We start from the raw sequence: 13,894 nt of genomic DNA on the forward strand, positions 1-13,894 counted from the left end.
AAGCTGCTTTGGCTGGTTTCTATGACTCATTCTCCGTATGAATTGAACCCATAAGGATGGGGTTCCAATTCATACAACCCGGCCTCCTTATTATCACCAAAAACGTCACCCGGCCCTGTTTTGGCTTCTATTGCTTGTATGAGTAAAACAGGCCTTGGTTCTTTAGATATGGTCAACCCCTCTTGACTATGACTTATTCCTTGTGTGAAGACAGCAAGATTGTCCTTGAACTTCTTGGCTTGGGCCCTAGTGATCGATCCCACCTTCATTTGTGTTGGGTTAGCACCCCAGCGGGTTGTCGGTCGAACAGTCTCGAGTGGATTCGCATCACATCTTATGTGCTTGATCCCAAAAAGTATGATTAAGTACTATATTTTCCACTATTTAGCCTTCGTTTGAAGCACTATAATTATGATTAGTCCAATCAGTAGATGTGAATAGTTGCTTAAGTCCTGCTTTCTTTTTAACCAATCTATTAAGCGCAAGATAGTTTGTGGCAAATCGTGTAAGTCCCAGACGAATGATGTCACCTTTGTAAGTTTCACGCATCTTTGCTAGCAACCAATTATGATTGTAGGTGTAAGTTGTGATTGCTCTAGCCTGCTTGATTACAATAGCCACTTTCTCATTCTTCCCAATATCTTCAAACATGAGATCAATGCAATGTGCTGCACATGGAGTCCAGTACAAATTGTAATCTCCCATCAATTTCTTCCCAGCTTTAAGAAATGCAGAGCCATTATCTGTAACAATTTGTACCATATTTTTCTTCCTAACTTCCAGAATTATTTTCTTCAATTGCTCATATATGTATTTATGATCCTTTATTTGATTTGAAGCATCAATAGATTTTAGAAAAACTATACTTCCTTTTGAGTAAACCATGAAATTAATAATAGACATCCTGGTGGGATCCGTCCATCCATCATACATGATTGTACAACCATAGGTTTCCCACTTCACTTTCATTTTGTTTACATGGTCTTTCATCTCCTCATATTCCATATCCAAATATTTTGTGCTGATCTCATAAGGGGTTGGAGGTTCTATACCTGGCCCTGCTTGTTGGCATCCTGCTACCAAATTCTTGAAATGATGGTGATACGAACCTAGGACGACCTGCTCCTAAACCCGTATTATATTAGCCCGGATCTCAATTAAGTTCAAGTTCTAATGGAATGGACCTCAACCCCTAACCAACCTGTGGTTAGAAACCTTGGTATAATGTAGACACCACAATAGGGGATGGAAAACCTATTGATAAGTCAAGCTAAAACAACCAATTCTCTAATGGTGTTTTAGGTGTTCTCAAAGAACAAAGAGACAATTAATCTCACAAGTATTTTATTTATCAAATCAAAGTTATCTTCTTATTGAAAAATAAGCCTTTAAATAGGTTTTGAAACAAACAAAATAGACCCTAAAAACCCTAGGAAAAACCGGCCACACAATGAAGAGTCTAGCTTGACCGAATCTTTCCTTTTCCTAATCTAATTAATTAATTCCCTTATTTTCAATTAGGAATTAATTAATTTACAAACAAAAATAATAAAATAAAAACTTTCCTAAACTTATTTGTCCAGGAAATAAATAAAAAAAACCCAAAAAGAAAAGTCAAACGCAAATCAGAAAACGAGTTGACTAGTTTGACAACTAGGCTGACCTATGTCTGATGTCGGAGCTAAGTTATGTCTGCCTGATGTCCGAGCTAACTTATGTCTGCCTGATGTCCGAGCTAAATTATGTCTGTCCGAGCTAACTTATGTCTATCCGAGCTAACTGATGTCTGTCCGAGCTAAGTTACATCCGATGTCCGAAGTCCGAGGTCAGATGTCCGAGACATGGGTGTCCGATAGAAAATGTCCGATATATGGGTGTCCAATGTATCAGCCTCCACCATTTGGATACTTAAAACAGGTCTTTTATCTTCAGGTATGGACAAGCCCTTTTGAGAATGAATTACTTTCTGGATAAAGGCAGTAAGGTTGTCCTTAAACCTCTTAGCTTGAGCCCTAGTGATTGGTCCAGTCTTCATCCGTATCGGATCAGTACCCCAGTGAGTTGTCGGTTGTGCGAGCTCGGGCGGGATCGCATCATTCCCCTCCTCTTGAAAAGGATTTGTCCTTAAATCAAAGTCATCACCTACAGCAAAAGGAGATAAATTAGCAACATTAAAGGTGTCACTAACATTATACTCACCCGGTAAATCAAGTTTGTAGGCATTGTCGTTTATCCTTTCCAAAACTTGAAAAGGTCCATCGCCCCTCGGCATGAGTTTGGATTTCCTTTGTTCAGGAAACCTTTCTTTCCTTAAATGCAGCCACACCCAATCTCCAGGTTCAAACACCATTGATTTTCGGCCTTGATTAGCCACCTTTGCATATTGCTCGGTCCTCCTCTCAATATTTGCTCATGTATTCTCATGAATCTGCTTTACAAAATCAGCTTTTTGTTTTCCATCTAGATTAGCATGCTCACTTAAAGGTAAAGGTGTTAAATCTAATGGAGTCAAAGGATTAAAACCATAAACAATTTCAAATGGAGTAAATTTAATTGCTGAATGTAAAGACCTATTATATGCAAATTCAACGTGTGGCAAACATTCTTCCCAAGTTCTTAAATTTCTACTAATTAATGCTCTCAACAATGCAGACAAGGTTCTATTTAATACTTCGGTTTGTCCATCAGTTTGTGGATGACAAGTAGTTGAAAATAAAAGCCTAATACCTAATTTAGCCCACAAAGTTTTCCAAAAATAGCTTAAGAACTTAGCATCCCTATCCGAAACAATAGTTCTTGGCATTCCATGCAATCTCACAATTTCCTTGAAAAATAAATTAGCAATATTGGATGCATCATCAGTTTTATTACATGCAATAAATGTGCCATCTTAGAAAACCTATCCACTACAACAAATACTGAATCCTTATCCACTACAACAAATATTGAATCCTTACCTGTCCTTGACCTAGGCAACCCAAGAATAAAATCCATAGACAAATCTACCCAAGGATAGGTAGGAATCGGCAAAGGCTTATACAATCCATGCGGCTTCAATGTTGATTTTGTTTTTCGGCACTTCAAACATCTTTCACAAATTCTCTTAACATCTCTCCTCATGTTAGGCCAATAAAAATGTTCTTGCAGTAAGGATAAAGTTTTTAAAACACCAAAATGACCCATTAAACCACCCCCATGTCCTTCCTGAACCAATAATTCCCTAATACTACAATTAGGCACACAAAGTTTGTTTTCCTAAAACAAATAACCCTCAAATATGTAAAATTTATTAAATCCATGTTTCAAACAGGTTCTAAAAATTTATCCAAAGTCACTATCATGCTCATAAAGTTCTTTCAATTGTTCAAATCCAAGCAATCTAGCATCTAAGGTAGAAAAAAGTACGTACCTTCTGGATAATGCATCGGCAACCACATTTTCCTTACCTTTTTTGTAGCAGATCACATATGGAAAGGTTTCAATAAATTCAATCCACTTGGCATGCCTTCATTTGAGCTTTCCTTGAGCCTTGATATGCTTCAAAGACTTATGATCCGTATGAATCACAAACTCCTTTAGCATGAGATAATGCTGCCACGTCTCCAAAGCCCTCACCAAAGCATACATCTCATTGTCATAAGTCGGGTAGTTTAGGGCAGTTCCATTTAATTTTTCACTAAAGTAGGCTATGGGTCTTCCTTCTTGCATTAAGACAGCTCCAATACCTGCACCCGAAGCATCACACTCAATTTCAAAAGTCTTAGAAAAATTTGGCAAAACTAACAAAGGTGCATTACACAAGTTTTCTTGTACTTTCCCCCATTTAAATCCGACATTCTTCTTGACGACTTCATTCAATGGTGCTGCTATGGTACTAAAATCCTTGACAAATCTTCTATAAAAGCTTGCCAAGCCATGAAAGCTCCTCACTTGGGTGATAGGAGTAGGAACCGGCCACTCTTGAATTGCTTTCACCTTAGCTTGATCAACTTTAATTCCTGCAGCACTTCCTACAAATCCTAGAAACACAAGCTCATCTTTGCAAAATTCACATTTTTTAATGTTAGCAAACAATCTTTCCTTTCTAAGAACTTGCAAAACTTGCCTAAGTTGATCCACATGGTCATCCAAATTTCGGCTATATATTAGAATGTCATCAAAATAAACAACCACAAATTTACCAATAAATGGACGCATTACATGATTCATAAGCCTCATGAAAGTACTAGGTGCATTGGATAATCCAAAAGGCATAACTAACCATTCATACAGCCCATATTTAGTTTTGAATGCGGTTTTCCATTCATCACCTTCTTTCATCCTAATTTGGTTATAACCACTCCTAAGATCAATTTTTGTAAACATGCAAGCACCATGCAACTCATCAAGCATATCATCTAATTTAGGAATGGGATGCCTATATTTGATGGTAATGTTATTTATAGCCCTACAATCAACATACATTCTCCAAGAACCATCCCTTTTAGGTACCAACAAAACAGGAACAGCACATGGACTTAAACTCTCACAAATGTATCATTTATCAAGCAAATCACTTACTTGTTTTTGCAGCTCCTTTGTTTCTTCGGGATTGCTCCTATAAGCTGGTCTATTTGGTATGGCAGCCCCTAGAACAAAGTCAATTTGATGTTCTATCCCTCAAATAGGTGGTAATCCACTTGGAATTTCATTTGGGAAGACACCTCCAAATTCCTTCAAAAGAGAAATCATTGAACTTGGCAATTCAAGTTCTTCAAAGCTAGTTTGATCATTAAGATAATTTTCTTTATAAATCATGAACAGAAAAAGTTTCTTACACTCAATAACCTTATTAATATCCCCTAAACTCAAATAAAAATTGCTACTTAACCTTTCTTTTCTTTCTTTTTCTTTTTTCCCCTTGGATTAGCGCAAACCTTCGGATTTCTCTTCCTTCTCCAGGCTCTCAGGTTTGCCACTATCTTTCCCCTCTCTTTCAGATTTTCCTTGATCTTTCCACTCAATATGAGTCTTAGAAACCTTACCTTGAGCAACAACCTCATTCTTACTTACTTGAAAGGATGGTGAAGCCGTTGGTGCCATACTTGCTTTTTCCTTGAGCTTTTCGGCTTCTCTCCTTTGTTGCATTTGTAATTGGTCTTTGTAAACTTCTTTAGGAGATAATGGTTCCAGCTTGACCTCCTTCCCTTTAAACCTGAAAACAATACTATTTTCTCGACCAAAATGAGTAGCATCTTTATCAAATTGCCATGGCCTACCTAATAGTATATGTCCAGCAATCATGGGTACAATATCACATAAAACTACATCCTCATATCTACCTATATTAAATTTTACTTTGGCTTGTTTGTTTACTTTCATCTCACCACTATCATTAAGCCATTGTAATCTATATGGTTTAGGATGTTTTATTGTTTTTAAACCCAATTTATCAACTACAAGGTTACTTATTACATTAGTACAACTCCCACTATCTACAATCATGCTACAAATTTTACCTTGTATTTCACAACGAGTGTGGAAGCTGTTCTCTCATTGAATTTGTTTTTCATCCTTGTAAACAGCAAACACCCTCCTTGAGACCAAATTTAGCTCAACATTTGATGTGTTTAACGGTTCGGCCTCATCATCAAGTCCTTCATCTTCTTGTTCGATTTCAGCCTCACTTTCGGATTTCACCTCTCCATTACCCCTAATTACCATTATCGTTCTATTCGGGCATTGGCTGGCTATATGTCCTCTTCCTTGGCACTTGAAACAAATAATTTCTCTTGACTTTTGAGGTTTAGGTTCAGATTTTACCTCACCTTTAATGGCTTTGGCAGATTTGGTTTTAAATTCTCTTCTTGGCCGGTTGGTACTTTCTTCACCAAGTTTTGGCTTCAGCTTGCTTTTATAAGTGGAATTGTTTTTCCAGCCACTTGAACTTGTCCTTCCACTGCTAGAAACTCCTCCAAACCGTGTGCTAACACCCCTTCTCTTGAATTGGTTCTCAAGCTTAATTGCTACATGCAACATCTCCTCCAATTCCAAGTATTGTTGTAATTCAAGTTGGTTGGCAATGTCACGGTTTAACCCTCCAAGAAATCTTGCCATTGTTGCCTCCCTATCCTCATTTATATTCAGTCTCATCATTAACATCTCCATCTCTTTGTAATAATCCTCCACGGACCTGCTTCCTTGAGACAAAGATTGAAGCCTTTGATGCAGCAACCTATGGTAATGGGATTGTCAGGACCCGTCCAAAATTCCTCACCGGAACCCTAGACAAGCCCTGATCCCACGGAAACCCTACCGGATCTTACAATGAAAAATCTAGCAGAACTTCCCCTAAGGGTTGGACTTACCACAAATTTCCTGAACTGAAAACACATTTCTATATTCATCCCCTTATTCCTCCCACATTACTACAATTTGATTCCACAAATTTACAGCACTCCAAATGAATAACGGCAAATCAGTGCATAATTACTACATAAATGTCCAAGACAGTATACAGAGCTTCATGAAGTACTATTAAGTATAGAAATTATACAACAAGGATGAAAGAAATATTACAATTGAAATAAATGAAGATAAGATAACTTCTCGAACTATGACAGCGACGGAGATTAGATTCACTCCGGAAGAACGTCTACCACCTCTTGCACCTAAAGGAACGGAATTTAAAAATATAAGATGCTAATCATCTCAGTGAGTGACCTTATCTACTGTACACTTTTAATATTAATAATATAACAATAAAAGGAATTTAATTACTCAATACCAAACAATTAAATAAATAAATAATAATTCATTGAAAATAATATTTTCTCTCAAAATCCTCACTATTCACTCCGTTGGAAAGGTTCCCCTTTTAAAACATTTTCACAAAACCCGTTATTCGTACTCCCCGAAAACCAAGGAATCAATTAATTTAATAAATAATAATTAAATAATCCAAATATAAATAAAATGTAATAAAATATAATAAATAATTTTAGAACACTTTAGGGTTTGAAATTTATATCTGAAAAATTATACTTGACGCACCACACCATATACCAGTGATACCCTCCGATACCCAGAGTCCCGAGCATCGTCTGGCGGGGGGGTTAAAGAGAGAAACTTGCATACGGTCGCTTCGGGGTCCCGACAGCGCCGCTGCTTAAACCGTCATCCCGGCCACAAAGGGGGGCGGCTAATGCGCATTATATAAACTTGCCTGCCCTCAGTCCAATGGCAACTCACGGGAGACATTATAACTTGCGCGCTCATCCACATATCCAGTACAGAACACCAGTACTGTATGAGTGCGTCTAAAATAAATAACCAAATTTTATTATAAAAAGATATGCAAACTTTTCCAAAATCCACCGTAGGAATTATACCATTTTTCGAACTCAACCTCCCATATTTTTCTTTAACATTTTAGTACAAAACCACCGATAACAATATACAAATAGTTTTTTTCGTATCGCAAAGTCCATCAAATAATGTTCCACGGGCACAATTATAAAATTTGAAACCACCAATTTAAACCAATATTTTCCTTAAAATATTTAAAAATCAAATCATGCCCAAAAAATAATATTAAAATCCAAATACAATTAATTAATGAAAACACCTAGCTCATGCGTAATAAATACAATTAAATCACAGTAATAATAATCGAGAATTTCTTAATAACCCAAACTTCTGTTTAGCATCAATGGGTGTATATATATATATATATATATATGAAATAATATTTTTTCCACAATTATATTTAAATTCCACCACATGAGCATAATTCCAGATATCAAATTAACAACAAATAAATATAATTAATCACCCCAAAATAGTTTTAAAGATAGATCACTCACCTTAAGCACGTGTATCAATCAAGATCCTCCACAGGATCAACTCCACTACCCACACGTGCACCTAAAATATCCATAATACACAAAATCAATTATTTTAATATTTTAATCGGGTAACACCCAAATGGGTACCCGGACAGCGAACACAAACGACAACCAAAATTGATGAGTAATATACCGAATCAAAGATTGAGTGACGAGGATTACGAATCCGATCTTACTTCCCAGAGATCGAACCCGAGGTGGCCGGAATCTCGCCGAAAAGCTTTCGGGATTCAACTCTTCGATTCTCTCTATCCGTTGAAATTTGAGGAAAGGGGACACCAGATTTGGGTTCAGAGGGTCGAAATTAATGGGAAAGGGAGGGCGGTGCAGCTGGAAACTCACCAGAAAGTGGATTTTCCCGGAGACCCGCCGTGGTCGCCAGAACCCGTCACCGCCGGCGGCGCGTCCGGTGGTCACTGGCCATGATTTTTAGTGGGATGGTAGATCTGGTGGTGGGTAACTCAATGGGACTGGCGGTGAGGCAAACAGTGGCCGAAATAGGGAGAAATTGGGGTTTGAAGAAATCAGCACCGCCGCGGGAAAAAGCCTCGATCCGGGCGCGTCGACAGTCGATTGGCTGTGGTTTTTGGATGGCCAGCCGGTTTTCAGGTGGTCTTCAAGGTGGGGTGGCGCGTGTGAGGAAAGGGTGGCTGGAAAATGGTTAAGTGGCGGTGGCCGGTCGTTTCTCTCTCTAGCTCTCTCTCCCTCTCTCTCTCTCTCTCTCCTTTCCCCGCCGGCCCACCTGTTTTGCCAAAATAAAAACCACCGTGGGTGACACTGTTCACTCAAGCCAGATATATTAAAATATTACGGTACTCGGAAAACTTCACATGTCCATAACTTTTTAACTAGATGTCCAATTTAAGCGTGCCGTTAGTCTATGAACTCGTATCAACGAATATTTTACAACCATACAAAAGTCAAAACAAAATTCTACAACCATAAAAAGTCAACTCCCAGCACCTTTTGGATAATTTGAATCTCGACTTGTTTTGCCCATCACTTTCAAACTGTAGCTCCATTTTCGACGTGCTACTAGTCTACGAACTCAAGGTATCATGTACTTCACTTGGTACCATGGTCAACTAGAAATTTCAACTGGATCAAAAAGTCAACTTTTGACCCACTCGGTCAACGTGCAAGAATTCTGATGTGGTTTTGGATGGAGTGTTACAGGGATGGCACAAACCATTTCCTCATGGCTCCTTTCATTTAACGCCATGTTGAGATTAAATCATCACCAACTCTCCTTCTAGTATTTTGCTCATTGGTCCACCATTGGAGTGCATAATGTCCAAACTCCATTGCTGCCAACTTTACCTTCTTACTTTCTGAATAGTTGTGGCAGTCAAAAATCATCTCCATTTTTTCTTCCCACTCCAAATAAGCTTCGGGATCACTTTTACCCATAAAAGGTGGGATGTTAACCTTGATATTTCCCAAATCATCGTCTGTATCTTCCCTTCTATATCTTCCACGGCCAGCTATATCTTGGACAGCAAAAGTTTCATCCATACCTTCCTTAAAGTCTCCACCGAATGGCTCCTCATCAAATTCCTCTCTCGGTCTCTCACGACCTCCTCGTCCTCGTCTTCCATGGAATTCTTGCCTATTTCTTGTATTCGGCATTCCTTATGAGGCTTCTAGTCTTCCCACTCTTTGATTCACATGCTCAACTTGAGCACTAACCCGCTGTATTGACTCCAAAATAGCTCTCATGTCCACTTGGTCTCCACTCCCGGTAGCTAGGCATCGCCATGGAATGCTAAGAACTCCTCCTTATTGATCCTCAAGGGTGGATCTCCTCTCCTCATTCTTGATTCTATCATGTTAGTATAATAGTGCAATAAAAATAAAATAGGACCTGACCAATTTCACTCCCTTACATGTTTCACTCAAATAAGGACTCAACACTTGTGTTTACACATTTGTTTCAGCTTTTACCCTCTTTTAAGCTCACACACTCTTGCCTTTTTCCACTCAATGAATTATCTCAAAGTTCTAATTAAAACACCCACAGAACAGCAATTAGATCAATAGTATGTTTTAATTAAACTTATCAGCAAAACAGTAAGTAAAAATAAACAAATACCGAACGGAATGAAAATACCTATTTTCGGTTTTTCTAGACAAAATAAACCAAATTACTGAGAAAACTTTGGAATTTTGAAGAACTGGACCAGATGGTAATAGATTATGAGTTTAAGAATAAAATTCTAGAAAACGAAATTCAAATACGAACAAGAATCAAAGAGAACAAAAATATAGAAAAGTGTTGGTTGTTGTTCTTGTAATTCAAGATTTGTATCAATTCCTTTAACTAATTTTAATCTAAATAATATAAGCACCCAAAATCCAATTATCCAGCAGCAAAGATAATTCCCCAGAAACTCAAATATTGAATAAATAATCAAAAAACCAGCAGCTCCAACAAATTTCCAGCAAACAGGTCAAACTCCAACAAACCGAAATATTATTTTTTATTTTATTTTTTTTATTCGACTTTACCTCTTCTTTTTTTTTTTTTTTTTTTACTCACAGAACATAAACAAATGAAGTAGCAAGAATAATTACCAAAGTTGCAATTCCAACTCCACAAATTCACCAAACCCGTGATCTCCAAATAAACACAAATATGCAATTTTTTTTTTTTTCTATATGTTGCTGCAAACCCTTCTTTTTTTTTTTGTGAATATATGAATGCAAATATTTAAGAATAAAACAGCAAAAGAAAATCAACAAAACCCAAAATTAACAAGAACAATGATGAAAAACAACCAACAAACTAGGAAACAAAAAATACGGTAAAACTAGGAAATCCTAATTTAACTAGGAATGAATTTTTTTTTTTTTCTTTTTAAGATGCAGAACGTGTATGGTGATAGAAGAAACCTTAAACTAATGCTAAAATTGCTGAATAACACAAAAACAAATAAAGCAAATAAAGATAAATCAAACCTGAACAAAATTTAGCTCTAATACCAAATGATACGAACCTAGGACGACCTGTTCCTAAACCCATATTATATTAGCCCGGATCTCAATTAAGTTCAAGTTCTAATGGAATGGACCTCAACCTCTAACCAACCTGTGGTTAGAAACCTTAGTATAATGTAGACGCCACAATAGGGGATGGAAAACCTATTGATAAGTCAAGCTAAAACAACCAATTCTCTAATGGTGTTTTAGGTGTTCTCAAAGAACAAAGAGATAATTAATCTCACAAGTATTTTGTTTATCAAATCAAAGTTATCTTCTTATTGAAAAATAAGCCTTTAAATAGGCTTTGAAAGAAACAAAATAAACCCTAAAAACCCTAGGAAAAACCGGCCACACAATGAAGAGTTCTAGCTTGACCGAATCTTTCCTTTTCCTAATCTAATTAATTAATTCCCTTATTTTCAATTAGGAATTAATTAATTTACAAACAAAAATAATAAAATAAAAACTTTCCTAAACTTATTTGTCTAGCAAATAAATAAAAAACCCAAAAAGAAAAGTCAAATGCAAATCAGAAAATGAGTTGACTAGTTTGACAACTAGGCTGACCTATGTCTGATGTCCGAGCTAACTTATGTTTGTCCGAGCTAACTTATGTCTATCCGAGCTAACTTATGTCTGTCTGAGCTAACTGATGTCTGTCCGAGCTAAGTTACATCCAATGTCTGAAGTCCAAGGTCAGATGTTCGAGACATGGGTGTCCGATATAAAATGTCCAATGTATGGGTGTCCGATGTATCAGCCTCCATCACTTGGATACTTAAAACAGGTCTTTTATCTTCAAGTATGGACAAGCCCTTTTGAGAATGAATTACCTTCTGGATAAAAGCAGCAAGGTTGTCCTTAAGCCTCTTAGCTTGAGCCCTAGTGATTGGTCCAGTCTTCATCCGTATCGGATCAGTACCCCAGTGAGTTGTCGGTTGTGTGAGCTCAAGCGGACTCGCATCAAATGGGATGATGCTTTATTTGCTAGTAAATTTTCATAAATAAAAAATTTACTTATTATTCTTCCCATACCTTCTTTTATTTTTCCTCAAGAAAAAATTTTTTTTATATTTTTTTGCCTTGCTTGAGAGGACTTGTATAAGCTTGGTGCAACAAATCTTGATTGTGGATCTTTAAGACTCTGTGTTCGTTGTACTACAGGTTTAGCACGATTGCTAGATTCGCCTCCTTTAGCTTGACATCGAACTTTATGGAGATGACTTCTTTCCCACTCTGATTGTTTAGAAACACGAATTGCCTCTCGATAATCATTTTTCTCATATGGATCCATCCCAAGTGGATATGCTATGTCATCATCATCCTCATCATCCACATCATATGTTTCAGCATGCAGTTGTCCTTGTAAATCTGCACAAATCTCTTCCATTCTATTTGCTTTTTTGATCTTACGTTGTTGTTTTCCTTTTAACAAATCTATTATGAATTTTTTAACTTCAGGAGGCACTTGACCACAAGATTGTACATTGTGTGAAGGACCAATACCACTAAGGTGGTATTTTAATCGTGTTACTCCACCACTCTTCATCACGCGATTACAATATTTGCATATTGTTAAACTTTTATTACCTTCAATTGGAAAACTATGTTCCCATGCAGGATCACCTTTGCTTCCTCCACTAGCCATTATCCTATAATAATAATAATAAGAGTAACAGTAATAGTAACAATAACAATTTTAATATTTGTCTATGAATATATATATATATATATTTGAATTTTTGATCGGAATTGGATAGAGATATTTGATTAAAATATTTTCTTATAACTATGAAAAATAATTTAGTATAACAGAAAAATCAAGATCTTTGAAATTAAATAATTCATTTTTAATGAATGTACCTGGTACGAAAATGATTCCTTACAGATCTCCAATGCCTTGAGTATAGATGTTTACAATTGGAAAAGGGACAAAACACTACATAAAGAAATAACCAATATTTTCAAAGCAAAAAAAAGAAATTACCAATATATTTAGGCAAATTTAATATACTTTAACAATGTATATTCTAGCCAACATATATATATGTATAAGATTTATTTTCTAATCAAGTTTTTATTTATTGTTTATAAGTTTTAACATATTATATTATGAAGTTTTGCTTACGTAGAATACAACGTGAAAAAATTAAATGACAAAGTGGGTTTTTTAAGTTATGCTTTTTATCTAATAAGAAAAAACAATTATATTTTCAATCACACATCATACATTAAGTTTAAGGTATATATTAAATTTGGGTTTGTAAATCTAATCATTTATGATTACTACATATAAATATATATATATATATATATACATATGTACATGTTACATTTTCACCATATATATATAGAGATAGATACATATGTTAATATATAATTAGTTAGCTTACAATTAATAATTCAAATAACAATAATACAAGTGAATTAAAGAATTTAGATCTTAAAGTATAAAAGTAAATATAAACATCTTTTTTTTTTTAAGATAAAGAAACTAACCTGTAAAAAGGATATCCAAAGAAGTTGTATGAAAGAATTTGAAACTTTGTGAGAACCGAAAATATGTATAAGAAAAAGTGTTAAGAACAAAGCATCAAACTTGCTCTTTAAATAAAATAATAATGTGAATTTTTTTCTCCATGGAATATTTTATAATCAAAAGCACACTCATGACTCATGAAGAATATGTATTGGCTCTGGTAAAATATAAAAGACACGTGAAATTATGCGAAGACAAGAGAGTGGACAACCAAATGTAGTATATAGAGACAAAAAAGTGCCCAAGCAATGGTCAAACACATATTTATGAAGAATATTTTTTAATTTCAAAACTACATAATGATGTACTAATATAAAAGACACGTGAAATTATGCAAAGACAAGAAAGTGAACAAGCAAGTGTAATATATAAAGACAAAAAAGTGTCCAAGCAATGGTCAAACACACATTTATGAAGAATATTTTTTTAATTTCAAAACTATGTAATGATGTACTAATATAAAAGACACGTGAAATTATGCAAAAAT

At 35.7% G+C, this 13,894-nt stretch overlaps 1 protein-coding gene across 1 annotated transcript; it reads right to left on the reverse strand.

Annotated features, from left to right (window-relative positions):
• Window positions 1-384: 384 nt before the first annotated feature.
• On the reverse strand, window positions 385-12,516 carry LOC107404821 (uncharacterized). Its single transcript, XM_016011824.2, has 2 exons — window positions 12,012-12,516; window positions 385-743 (listed from the first exon to the last, which is right to left on the reverse strand). The coding sequence occupies exons 1-2, from the start codon at window positions 12,514-12,516 to the stop codon at window positions 385-387; spliced, it is 864 nt and encodes a 287-aa protein (XP_015867310.2).
• Between the last annotated feature and the right edge of the window lie 1,378 nt (window positions 12,517-13,894).

This window comes from Ziziphus jujuba, chromosome 1, assembly GCF_031755915.1.
Source record: "Ziziphus jujuba cultivar Dongzao chromosome 1, ASM3175591v1".
Taxonomy (NCBI): Eukaryota; Viridiplantae; Streptophyta; class Magnoliopsida; order Rosales; family Rhamnaceae; genus Ziziphus; species Ziziphus jujuba.

Coding starts and splice junctions, on each gene's coding strand:
- LOC107404821 (XM_016011824.2), bottom strand. CDS start 12,516: ATGGCTAGTGGAGGAAGCAAAGGTGATCCTGCATGGGAACATAGTTTT. Junction 744..12,011: donor TGTAGTACAACGAACACAGA/GTCTTAAAGATC, acceptor AAATTGTTACAG/ATAATGGCTCTGCATTTCTT.